Here is a 13,194-nt window from a genome sequence, read left to right as displayed (position 1 = left end):
ATAAGCATGACTTCAGTCTTGTCGCAGTTAAGATGAAGGAAGTTTTGAGTCATCCAAATTTTTATGTCAGAGATGCAATTAGATAGAATAGAGACAGCCACATCAGTGTCAGGTTTGGTATGGATGTATATTTGAGTATCGTCAGCGTAAAAATGAAAGCTGAGGCTTTCAAGGCCTCAGAAAATACTGAATACTGCCACAAGGAGTCAACACAAGTTGACTCCTTGTGGCAGTATTTTCTTGCTTTTGAGTAATTTGGGTGTTCATCTGTGGTTTAATGGTCCGTCTGTTCATCATTTGTGGCATGTTCATGCCTAAAGTTATTTAGTGTTACTGGAACTCCATCCAAGAGAGGAAAAAAAATACTTGCAGTTAAACAATAGCATAGACTTTTTTTCAATGTAGGGTTTCATTTGTTTATTTCAGAGTTTCTGCTATCTTGTGTAAAGACATTAAAGAATGTTTTTTCATCCGAGTACACAATCAAACTTCCATTTGTTGGTGGTGAGTTATAGATGTTTCTCAGTTTATTCGAATCAACAGTTCGAAGTTTGCAGAACCATTTGCAGAGGAAAACAGCCAGACAAAAAAAATGACTCTGCTGAGTCATTTCCATTAAACCAGAAATGTGTGATATCTAAAGCAAAATGAGAAGGAAGTAAATGCCACAGCTTCGATCGCCAAATTAGTTTTACAGTGTTCGTGATCAAAACATGGACTGAGAATGGATTGTAGAATCCTTTTTTGGTGCACTTTCTTTCTCAATCTTAAGTTAAATAATAAAATTTAAACATTGCAGGAACAGGAAGAAAATAATAAGCAAGATTACTTACTTTTTACATGTGTTTTGCTACACACAAAATACTGTAAAAATTGGCATTGTCATAATAATTTGTTAATACACTACAGTATATATTATTTTTTAACCATCCAAAACCTGAGCTTAACTATTTAAAGTCTTCAGCCTTTTAAAAACATATCATGCACTAAATCTTGTATAGTTACATATTTTAAAAACATTCTCAGTGTGAAATAGCAAAGTTATTTCAAGCAGTTTAAATTTTCATAATTTAGAAAACAAAATCAGCAATTAACACCATCTTCCCACCACCCAATCAGATCAACAAAGCAATCAACAGGTTTCAAAGTTTTCTTCTGTGTTGTATTGTGTTATACTGTATGCAATAAAAATCTAAATGTTAGAAGCAAACAAGCTTTTTAATAGGAATTATTACTAATTATTGTTTCACGTGATAATACAGTGGGTCAGAGCAAATTGTCACGTTGTACACTTGATTGACTGCTCCATGTACTCGATCACTTGTTTTTGTACATCTTAGGACAGTGATGTACTGTATTTTTATCGTGTTTGTGTTTCATGTGCACTCAGTTGTACAAATAAATTCATTATTTGCAGTTATTAACTGACTTTTTTTGTTAATTTGTAAAGATTTTTAAAGGTAAACAGAAAATCAACAGCTACAGAGCTACCATTCATCTTTATGCCAATAACAAATACAAATGAAAATAAATGAAGCATTGATTTTCGTAATAAGGAATTGTTCAATGTACTATAGGAACTTCCATGTTAAATGTTTTTACTTAATTTCTCTGTATCTCATTGAATTAATATTTTATATCTATTATGATTGCTGATAATGTTTTTTTTTTGTTCATTGCATTTTTTTTTGCTCATTGCATTAAGCAACAATGATTTCTTTTTGGGAGGTGGTTAGGAAATTAAAACCACAGGATGTTTATTTAGTTTTCACCAGAGTTTCTTCTTTTCTCAGAACATAACCCACCTCCTGGTTCTTGTGTTTGCCTTTATCAAATTCTAATAATTTTCTTTGTGGCTGAGGAGAGGAGCCACTTTTTAGCATTTACAGTAAGTCAAAATAAAGCACTGTCTTCTGTATCTGTGCTAGGCTGCTTCACTCTGCTTTTGGTTGTGACATGCAAGAGATTAGTAAATCTGCCATTTCAAACGACACACTGATGTTTCAAAGTGAAGTCCCAGGAAAAAAGCAATCCTTTTTAGCATTTTCTTAAAATCGCATTGCACGCAATATCCTTTTTGTTTTATACAGCTTATCACACATTACGTAAGTTCTGAAGTAATGATATTCTAGACTTTATCCCTCTTTCATTATCCATACTGGTGACACAGGATGTATGTTGTAAAATTGGAAATTTCTTTGACATGTTGCTAATTAATATGTCTTACATTTTCTGTGCATTTGTCAATGACTTGTACTCTCTGGTTACATCCCAGTTTGTTCACTGCTGATGGTCAAGAGCCTAGGTCTTGTCCAAAATCACTTCAGAAGTTGCTCTAGGAGAAATTTAGAGACGAATGCCCTTGATGCAAAGTGAAGCAGAAAACCCATTATATACAAAATAATGCCTCAAATGAAGCAATATAAAAGACTTACAATACCTTGATAGGCCTTGGGCACTTGGGAGTTTTTTGATTGCATGTTCAATGTGTGTTACTGGCTCCAACATTCACTACAATTGTAGTGCACCAGTAGTAACTTTTGAAGAAGTAGTTGTCACTTCACTCTTTAGTAAAATGCTTCTTTTTCTTGTCTCCTTACAGCTCCCCTTTGAAATGGAGGTCTACTATATCCAGCACATCATACTTTATATGGTTCCCATCTACCTGTTTAGAAAAGGAGGTACGTCTATTAATTTTCTGCTTGTGTCATGTGCCCAGCTTAACTGTAAAAGAGTAGCTCAAGCCTAATTGTTTCTCCTAGGACATCACTGCTCAAATATCCATCTTTTCTGTCTGTTCCACAGCAGGTCTTGCCGTAAAATGCACATCTGAACTAATCGTTGATCACTTAAATCCACATTTAATGTTGAACATGCCAAATCATTACCTGCTTAGGTGAAGTACAAAGAGGTATTTTTGCTGTTATAATGAGATTCATTTTGAGTGTATGCGGTAAACAATAGATCTACAGTAGTAAAACACACTTGGATTGAAAATCTCTTCACTGTGTGGTGTTCTTTATACTGTAGTGAGGTGTTGTCAATAAAATATGATACAGTGCTGCCATCTAGTGTAAAAGTTGTGTCAAAGACTTAGTTATCTATGTTGCCTGCCAATTTTCACTTTTGATTAGTTATTTCAGTAATTTTTTTTTACTTTATTTTTTTACTTTATTGACTGTTATTGATGTATTTAACTGGTGCTTTTATCCAAAGCTGCTTTTTTAACCGTTAATTTCTGTCTTTTTAAAAGTCTCTTTGGGAATGTCTTCTTCAATAGTTTAATAATGAATTCTCAGAGAACAGTGTTAAAATGAGGACATGTTGTAAATAATCCTGAAAACATTCACAGTCCTGCCTGACCTTATTTTTTTATATATGTTAGCTCAAATACAAAAAAATCCTGAATGTTATGTACTATTAGCTGTCATAAAGTGTAGCAGTGGAATAAAAACAGTTTTCCCTCAGTTGGTTATTATGAGGTATGAATATGGTCATGTACCAATTTGTAAGTTATAAAAACTTTAGGCATAGTTTGAAAACAACTTTTGTAGTTTAGGGAAATTAGGGTTAAGCAAAATCGTAGCCATCTCTTCTTAGGATTTCTTAAGATGTTAAGTATTTCTTAGGGTGATGGTTTTTTATGTCTTCTTTGATTTCCCTACTTTGATGTGTAGCTTACTAACTCTGTTTCCTTAGCTAGCCTCTTATGCTTTGACAATTAGAAAAGTGAGGCATTTTCTCTGCTATTCTGTTTAAACTCACTGTCTTCCTCACAGCTAAATACATCTCCCATTCCAGCTGCACTGCCTGCCAGCTGCCAGTCAATGCCTTCTCACTGGCTCCTTTGTCTGCCTGTGAGCCTCTTGGTCAACAACTTCCAAAGTGGTCTTTTTATCCTTCTCTCCTAGTTCCGGACACCTGTAGTCAATATCTACATTACCACGTGCAGTATAACTTCCTTAATACCTTTGTGAAAAGGCCATATTTTCTTCAGTACTCTGACGGATCCTATCATCTCACAGCTAGTTTTCTCAGTTTCCATAGACTCGGGTAGTGAGTAGCTGATGAATGTGGGGTTTGCATTGACAAGGTGAAGTATGAAAGAACTCTCTGGCAGACCGGTCTTTGAAGGGACTTTGAATAACAGCAGACCTGCCTCTAGGGGTTGACTTCTATCAATAGACACACTGGATGACACTTAGTCAATGAATTAGATTATTGGTGATGCTTAATTTCACATTCTCACATGGGGTTAATTAGCGGTATGTTTGGAGATACAAAGGGTTTCACTGTGGTAGCTGGTAGCTTAGTGATTAGTAGTATTTGGGGGGGCTTCTTTAGAGTCCTTTCTGATGAGAATGTATATAAAAACTTGTAAGAGAGCCTCCTGTACTGCACAGTGTCACCTTTATGTTTCTGTATGTGTTCAGAGCCATCTTATTTAAGGATAGGGTCTGTCACAGACACCTTCAGTCTCTGAGACTCTTCAGTTACCATGAAGGCCTGTTGGGGTTCTTGCATCTTCCATACTCAGCAAGCAAGAATCTGACTGCCACATGTTTGATGACTGTGAATATACAAGGCCTGCAGTAGAATAAGGCCTATAGTTGTCTTGGTCTCCATGATTAAGATCACAATCTGTCATGATTTTTATGTGTGACTGGCGGTGTGCAACTGTTTCTCCACAAGAGGAGAAACACAGATTATTCAAGGCATTTGCCTGTTCTTCTGTAAATTCAGTGCCACCTGTAAGTTTAGGTTGCACGCTGTGTTTCAAAGTATTTTAAATGGAAGTATTTGAATGCTCTGTATCATATAGGTATGTACATATAGAAATCACAAATTCATCACAAATGTGAAGATGCAAAATGTATTTTTGTTATTTTTGGAATTCATAGTAGAGATATTTCAGGACATAAGACAAAGCACAACCTAGGAGAAGGTCAAGTTTGAATATTAGGGCTGAGTTATTTGAGTGTACTTAATAGTTATGACTTTTTGATTTTCAATCTTTATTAAGCTAAAGACTGTTCAGATTTGTTTCAGGCAACTTAAAAAATTAGAACTCTTTATATGGGGAAACTACCAGAGAAAATCTTATACTGCCACAGAAAACAGTTTTCTAAAATAAGAATAGCTATCACTAAGTAAAATAGATAAAGTAAAAGACAAGTAAAATATAGAAAATATTAAGACTTGCTAATATTGTTACGATTGATTGATACAAAGTGACGCACTGTTCTTTGCATATTTGTAAAGGATACGCATGGGTTTCCTCTGGGTGCTCTGGTTTCCTCCCACAGTCCAAAGACATTCTGGTAGGATAATTGGCTTCTTAGAAAATTGGCCCTAGTGTGAGTGTGACCGGTGTCCTGTCCAAGGTGTACTCCACCCTGCCTTGAACCCATTGCCTGCTGGGATAGGCTTCGGCTCCCTTGCGACCCTGAATTGGAAGAAGCAGTTAGAAAATAAATGTATGGACAAAAATACACATGTACAGTGGGCTTAATAACCCAAAACTAGAACCAAGTCTTGTTGCGGTAAGGTCGGTTATTTTGAGACACAAAGGAAAGGCATGTTGTTGCTGTCCTGAATGTTTTTATCTCCTTTTCACCTGTTCCTCTTCTACCCAGGGCATTTATTTACCCTACCATTAACCAACTGTACTTGTTTCTGTATTTTTATGATCACAATTTGTGATTCACTGTATTTTCTTTTCTATTTTATTTATCTACTTATTCTGTTGAATATGCGGCTGTAGGTCACTATAAAGGAATAATTTTGTAATGTTAATAGCCGTATATATTTGGGACTGCCTGATGTTTCATTTTTGTGACAATTATAGCAGACATTTATATGGAATTTAATGTTCTGTTTGTCTTGATTATTGAAAAAGAGGCACTAGTCAATAGATTTTTCCCATCCTTTTAGTAAGTGCTGTACCATAGGGAGTTATCTGATTTAGTAGGTGTGCCAAGCTATCTTGCAGTGAGCAGTTATTTTGTACAGCATGATAGGTTGCATTTGTTTCTCTCTTCTAGTGATTAAGTATCGATCTCAGATGCATTAAATATCATTTAGAAACATTAACCACCGCAAGTTGTCATTAAAGGGCTACTCATACATAATTATGGAAAAGAAAGGCCTAAGAAGTGGAAAATGAAACTCATGGTGTTTGCCATTGATGTATTAGAATAAGCTTTAAGGAAGATTCATTATTATTTCCACTGCTACAGGTATATACTATATTATTACTGGAATTAACTGCTTCCAAGTATTAAACAAGTGTGATTTTGCAGGTAAGCATGAGAAAAAATGTAGAAGTGCTTCAAATATGAAGTAAGTTAAATAAAGGCATACAGTACATCAGGGTGACACAGAAGGTGCTTTTGTAGTGACACACATAAAAAGCATTTATTTAACTTAATATATAAATTACAACTTTAGAAAGTTATCCCGGAGTACAAAACACAAATTCAGTGTCCTGTCTGCTTGATTACAAACTGCTGAGTTAACACAAGAGTTTTGGCTGACATTTAGATTCCTAAAAACTGTTTGCAGAGCCAGCTTAGTGGACTGCTTGAGGTCTAGCAGTAAAAAAAGGCACTAAGGACTTACCAGAAATTAAGAAGCATTTAAGGCGGAAAACAGAAAGTACATCTTTCTACCTATGATGTTCCCTTCCAACAGGTAGCACTGGTACATATCCAAAAGTCACAGATTGTTGAAAAAATTCAACAGACTCAACTCCTACAGTACATGCATTTTGGATGGTGCTTTGTATGGGAGCTAGTTAAATATGAAGGCTTCTCTTGGTGTGCTATTGTTGTGCTCACAAAAAATCAAAGGGAACCCAGCATACACCATGAACATTTTTTCCTAAATCTAAATCATCACAGATTTTCTGATTATTAGTAACTGTACACGGACTTTGATGACGTTGACAATTTGATCAGAGATACACCTTCTTTTAAGTCAGTGGGAGATGTTGCACATGGCAGTAGATAGCTCTGTCAGTATTGCACATGGCAGAAGATAGCTCTGACAGTATTGCACATGGTAAAAGATAGCAGTACCAGTATTACACAAGGCAGTAGAAAGCTCTGTTAGTATTGCACAGAGTAAAAGATAGCTCTAGTATTGCGTGTGATAAAAGACTGCACTATCAGTATTGCACATGGCAGTAGATAGCTTTGTCTGTATTGCATGTGATAAAAGACTGCACTATCAGTATTGCACATGGCAGAAGATAGCTCTGACAGTATTGCACATGGTAAAAGATAGCACTATCAGTATTACACAAGGCAGTAGAAAGCTCTGTTAGTATTGTGCATTGTAAAAGATAGCTCTTTCAGTATTACACAAAGCAATAGATAGCTCAGTCAGTATTGCTCATGGCAACAGGTAGCTCTTTCAGTATTGCACATGATAAAGGTTGCTCTATCAGTATTGTACAAGGCAGTAGCTCTTTCAGTATTGCCCTTGCTTCGTAATCTAAAAAATTCAAGTTTGATCCCTCGTTGGACGTTTTCTTCTAATTACTATTAAAAATCAGTTATGAATTGTATTTTTGTTCTAAAATAATCTAAATTCAGTTTCTGGAAGTGGTTAAATAATTTATTAAAAGCTATGAAAAATATTAGGAGCTTAAGATCTGTAATTATATACTGTATTTATCTGTATTATTTTGTACTGTAATTATCAATGTTCAATCTGAAAGTAATAAATATCATCTTTAGGAAAGTCAGCAGTATCACCACTTTGTAGCTGGATCTTGTCAAATTTAAGAAGCTAAGCTTGGTCAGTACTGGGGTGTGAGAGCTCCAAGAAAAATTTCCCTCTGCAAGATTAGTAATTCTTACCTCTGGACTGGAACTTTTTCAAAACAAAAAAACAGCTTTCCAGTATGCTGACTGGGAACGTAGTGCTGTTTGTGGTGCTGTTCTTCAGATAAGATGTCAAACCAAGGTCTTGACTGATCATTAAATATTCCATGGCACTTTTCAACATCCCAGTAGCCTGGCCCATATTGTACAATTCCAGTCTGGTACTGTACAATATGAGTTACCTAAAGTCCCCCCTTGATTGAATTGGGTTGGTGAAGCAGTTGCTAACTTCTATACCTGAACTGTGGTGACATTGCAGGGTCATTATGGGTGTAAAGTGGGTGATCCCCTATATGTGACGCTTTGGAGTCCTTTGAGTGTGCATGTGTTATACAAATTCAAGCAAATAAAACTAACATCTTACCTTGGGATCTTTGAAGTTAAATCAACACATATGGCAGCCCAGGTGAGAAGGTATCTCTGAGTGTATAAGCACCACTGTAAAATAACAGAACAGTGAACAAAAGATTAACTCACTCACACTAGTATAGATTGATTCTTAACAGTTATTAGGGTAGCCCAATCTTGCTAGCCATGACACGCCTACTTTTAGCTCTTGAACTTCAAAGAGCAATAAAAATAATTCACAACCCAGAGTAGCTCCTTTTCCATATTTCCTAGCTTACAGTAACTAATATATTATAATGTGTTACCACAGTAATAAAAAAACACCAAATGAGGATTAACAGGATAATTCATTCCATTCCCAAAGTGCAATTAGTTTTTAAAATTGATTTATACAAGTCTATGAGGTACTAAGATGTACCAGTAATTATATTAACCTTTCTGTTCTATCTATATTTACCTCAGGACTTATTCTAAAGATGATAACAGAAACAATTACCATGCGCACAAATATGGTCAGCAGTAAATACAATTATTCACAAAAGTAACATTGATAAAGTAAAATTGCATCTTTACTTTTTAATAAAGCAGTTTATTTTAGTTATCTCTGTTATCTTGTTAGCAAGTAAAAGGGCACATTATCATCCTTTGCAAGAAACCAGTTATGATTGATTTGTAGCAGATGCTGGTATTGCTTCGCTGTTATCAATTAATTACAACTTAGCTAGACTATGAAAAATACATTTTGTACTTTAAGTGCCTTCATAAAACATCACAGAATTACTGTTTATCTGTAACCTCCTCTTAAAGGTGCTTTATTATGCTGAATATCAATAAAATACGTTAATGAAATACTGCCACCCAAATCCACAAATTTATATTTTAAGTAAAATAGTATTTTGAATGAAAATTTTAAGTTGTATCTTCTTTTATGCTACTACTACATTGTTCAGTAGTATGACTCATTTATCAACATAAGCAAATGTATTTGGATATTTAAAGAAATTACTAGATCAGTAGAGTAGGATTAGTAAATGTTTTGTAAATATTATTGCATCAAACAGTTGCCCCATCTTTCCCTTCCTGATGTAAGGTATTCTTAAAAAACAACTGTTTTCTAAATCATTACTTACATTTCTTTAATGAGTACTACAGATTTTTGAAAACCTTATATTGTGCGAGATCAATCTGCAACTTTTCCTATTATTTTGGAGTAACTAGATTAATTGTATGAGAAATAATAGAGAAGGTAGTTAGCAAAGGAACAAGTAATAGGTTTATTCCATGCTGAAAAAAAGAAGAAAGAAAACACAACGTTTCGGCCGTGGAGCCTTCTTCAGGTGTGAGAAAGACAAGGCAGTAAGCAAAGCGGGAGAACAAAGGCTGGGAGAGAGGAGGAGCGAGAGGCGGGAGCAGGGGACAGAAAGAGAGGCCAATCAAGAGGTGTGAAGTCAGAATAGGTGTAGAGAGGTGTGAAATGAAATCTCCAATGAATGGAGAAAATTTAGAAGAAATTTAGAAGGTGTGATCCTAGCTGCAGGATAATTGTGGCTACTGTAGTCTTTCTGATGTATGAGTTTGGAAAACTGTCTTTGAGAACACAGACAGAGATTAGAGTGGTCATGGCCATCAGAGGTGAAATGGGAAACAATGGGCTTGGAGAGATCTTAAATCTTCACAGCCCTAACATGTTCTCTGAAGCGGTCTCCGAGTCTCCTTCCTGTTTCTCCAATGTAGATGGCTGGGCATTTACTGCAAGAGATACAGTAAATAAGGTTGCTGGAGGTACAAGATGCCATCTGGGTGATCCGGAATTGTCCTGAGGGGCCTTGAATGAGAGTGGTGTTAGATGTGTACTTGCAGGTGATACAGCGAGCTCTGTTGCGAGGGAAAGTGCCTGGTGTGGATGGTTGGTGAGGGCGGTCAAGGGAGCTGTGAACAAGAAGGTTGCACAGATTAGGTGGTCGGCGATATGAGATGATGGGGCGGTCAGAAAAGAGGGCCCCAATGGAGGGATCATCCTGTAGGATGGAAAAGTTGTCGTTAATAGTCCTGGGGATAGGAAGTGTGTTGGGGTGGTAGGGAAGCACCAAAGGAATGCGGTTGTAATGGTGGGGGTTCCTGATTGAGTTATTGTTCCGAGGGGTGTTTTTGGCTTGGGCAAGGGCCCTGTCAATAACACTGCTGGGGTATCCTCTGTTGATGAAAAAGGAGTACATTTTGAGGGCTTGGTTCTGGAAGTCGATGTTGTCGCTGCATAATCGTCATAGCCGAAGGAATTGCGAAAAAGAGAGAGAGCTTTTAGTGTGTTTGGGGTGAAATGAGCTAACCAGGAGATAGCTGTGTGAATCCGTGGGTTTGTAATAAAAAGTGGAGAGTCGGGGGTAGTTGATGGAGAAGTTGATGTCAAGAAACGGAAGAGTAGTGGAAGATATGTTAACCGTATATTTGAGGGACGGGTGGAAGTTGGTGAAATGATGCACTCAAGCTGGTCGTTGGAGCATGTGGCGGCACTGACGCAGTCATCAATGTATCGCTTGTAGAGGTCAGGGACATAGCCAGTGTAGGAAGCGAAGAAGTGTTCTTCTACCCAGCCGACAAAAATATTGGCATAGCTGGGTCCCATTCTGGTGCCCATGGCAACTCCACTCACCTGTTGGTAAAAGAGGTTATTGAATGAGAATGCATTCAGTGTGAGGACCAATTCTGCAAGGCGTACCAAGGTGTGGGTGGGTGGATCAAGCACTGTGCGTTTGTCCAATGTGTGCTTGAGGGCTGTAAGGCCGTCATTATGGGGAATGACGATGTAAAGAGATGTGATGTTCATGGTAAAAATGTAGCATTCGGGGCCCTGAAATTGGAAATCATTAAAAAGTTGGAGCGCGTGGTTGGTATCCTTGATGTACGAGGGAAGACCTTCAACCAGCGGTCTCATGAGGCTGTCGAGAAAGGCCGAGATGTAAGTAGTCGGACAGTTGCATGCTGATACTATGGGGCGTCCAGGGGTGTCCGGTTTGTGGATTTTTGGGAGGAGGTAAAATTGAGATACCTGTGGATGTTCAATAATGAGACGGTTCGCCTCCTGGAGGAGCTCCTTACTGCTGATAAGAAGTGAGATGGTGGAAACCACTTCCTTTTGTTAGTCAGTGGTAGGGTCCTGTTGGAGAGGGAGGTAGGCAGAAGTGTCAGTTAGTTGTCTAGAGGCTTCAAAGATATATAGGTCCTTACGCCACACCACAACAGCGCCTCCTTTGTCCGCTGGTTTGATGACGATATCATCTCTGTTGCGGAGAGACTGGAGAGCCTGAATTTCTCCTTGGGTGAGGTTGGAGCTGTGTTTACTGGGTATAGAGTGTCTTGGGAGCTTGATTGGTGCATTGGTTAATGAAATAATCAACTGGTGGAAAACAGCCAGAGGGGGGAGTCCAACAGCTCCGTTTGGGATTAATGTTGTTAATGACATCAATAACCGGATTGTTGTCAGCTGCCTGTGAAGAGGAATTTTCAGCAAAATGTGCTCTGAGATGGATCCTGCGGTAAAAGCGATTAAGGTCGACATTGGTCTGGGGGATGTCCAGCTTCCTGTGAACTGGTACAAAATTGAGGCCTTTGCTGAGGAGGGATCGCTCATCCTGTGAAAGGGAAAGGTCAGAACGTATAGTGACAACAAGGTTAGGATTGGTGAAGGTGTTTGGGGTGTTGATGGTGTAGAAACTGGTCTGTAGAAACCCACAGAGCACACTAAAATCTTTATGTAATAATTTGAGATACTTCGCCAAGGCTTTGCTGTAACCACTTTCCTGCTTGTTTTTGGGGAGTTCTGCCTTTATTTTTTCCAGCATGTAAAATGTATGCTCAATTGGATTTAAATCTGGTGATTTACTTGACTAGTCTAACTTTTTCCGCTTTTTTTCTCCTCATGATCTCCTTAGTTTCTTTGGCCCTTTTATCCCAGGGCACACAGAGACATAGACACTCACACTCACACCCAGGGCTTTTTTTTCCCAGAAGCCAATTAATTTTCCAGCATTCCTTCGACTGTGGGAGAAACCGGAGTACCTGGAGGAAACCCACACAAACACCGGGAGAGCTAACTCCATGCAGATAGGACTCGAGGTCCTGAATCGAACCCAGCGCCCCTGCAGTGCTAACCACTGTACTGTTGTGCCACCCTTTTCTTCTATATAAACAGACAAGATGTTTCTGCAAGCATCATAACATATTCTGCTGCTGCCCTCATTAACTCATCATTGACATCATATAATAAAACATATACTTTAATTATCATTCATATTGATGTAATAATCACAAATAAAATTTGTGTAACTGTAAAGCAAAAATAACAGTTTTGACTTTGTTGTCCCAATATCTTTCAAGAGCACTGTACAGTATATATCCAAAAACATGGGTAGCATGTTGGGAATGATCAGTTGTAAACCTTAAATTAGAATTCTGTTAAACCAATTATGAAAATCCAAGAATTTAGTAGTCAGCGAGTTTTTAATCAGTTTTTAAATCAGTTTAAAAATTCCTTCTGGAGTGTGAATCAAAACCTAAAACCTCTGAGGTTGCAAAGTACTTTACTGTAGGTATAACCTGTGTTAGGGGGAAAGTTATTTTTTTAAAAGCAACCTTTAAAGTTGTGTTTAAGAGGTAATGTATTAATATACATTTTAAATGTCCACACTACGTACAGTAAGTCAATGCAACAGATCAAAAAAAAAAGTTCTCCCTAACCTTGTCAATTTTAAAAGTAATGCTAATGTTAAAAAAGGATGTTGCTACCCACGTAAAACAATTAAATAAAGCTCCCGGTACAATTAGTGGGTGTTTTTGGTTAAGAAGTATACTCAATTCAGAGTAACACTGGCAGCTACAACTGTTGAGATTATCAATGCAGTATGTATAGTCACACACAAAGCATGCCTTATATGGAAAGAAACATCCTATTGGCTGAGCA

General features: G+C 37.4%; 1 protein-coding gene across 1 annotated transcript in view; it reads left to right on the top strand.

Moving 5' to 3' along the window:
* tmem164 (transmembrane protein 164) overlaps positions 1 to 13,194 on the top strand; it is a 50,328-nt gene that overhangs the window by 31,676 nt on the left and 5,458 nt on the right. The window contains exon 4 of the mRNA XM_088924987.1: positions 2,603 to 2,681. Coding sequence (XP_088781113.1) covers positions 2,603 to 2,681 — 79 coding nt within the window. The remainder of the gene's footprint in view (positions 1 to 2,602; positions 2,682 to 13,194) is intronic.

This window comes from Atractosteus spatula, chromosome 9, assembly GCF_055471065.1.
Source record: "Atractosteus spatula isolate fAtrSpa1 chromosome 9, fAtrSpa1.hap1, whole genome shotgun sequence".
Classification (NCBI taxonomy): Eukaryota; Metazoa; Chordata; class Actinopteri; order Semionotiformes; family Lepisosteidae; genus Atractosteus; species Atractosteus spatula.
The sequence above is the reverse complement of the archived record's forward strand: the minus strand, read 5'-3'. Positions and strand labels throughout refer to the sequence as shown.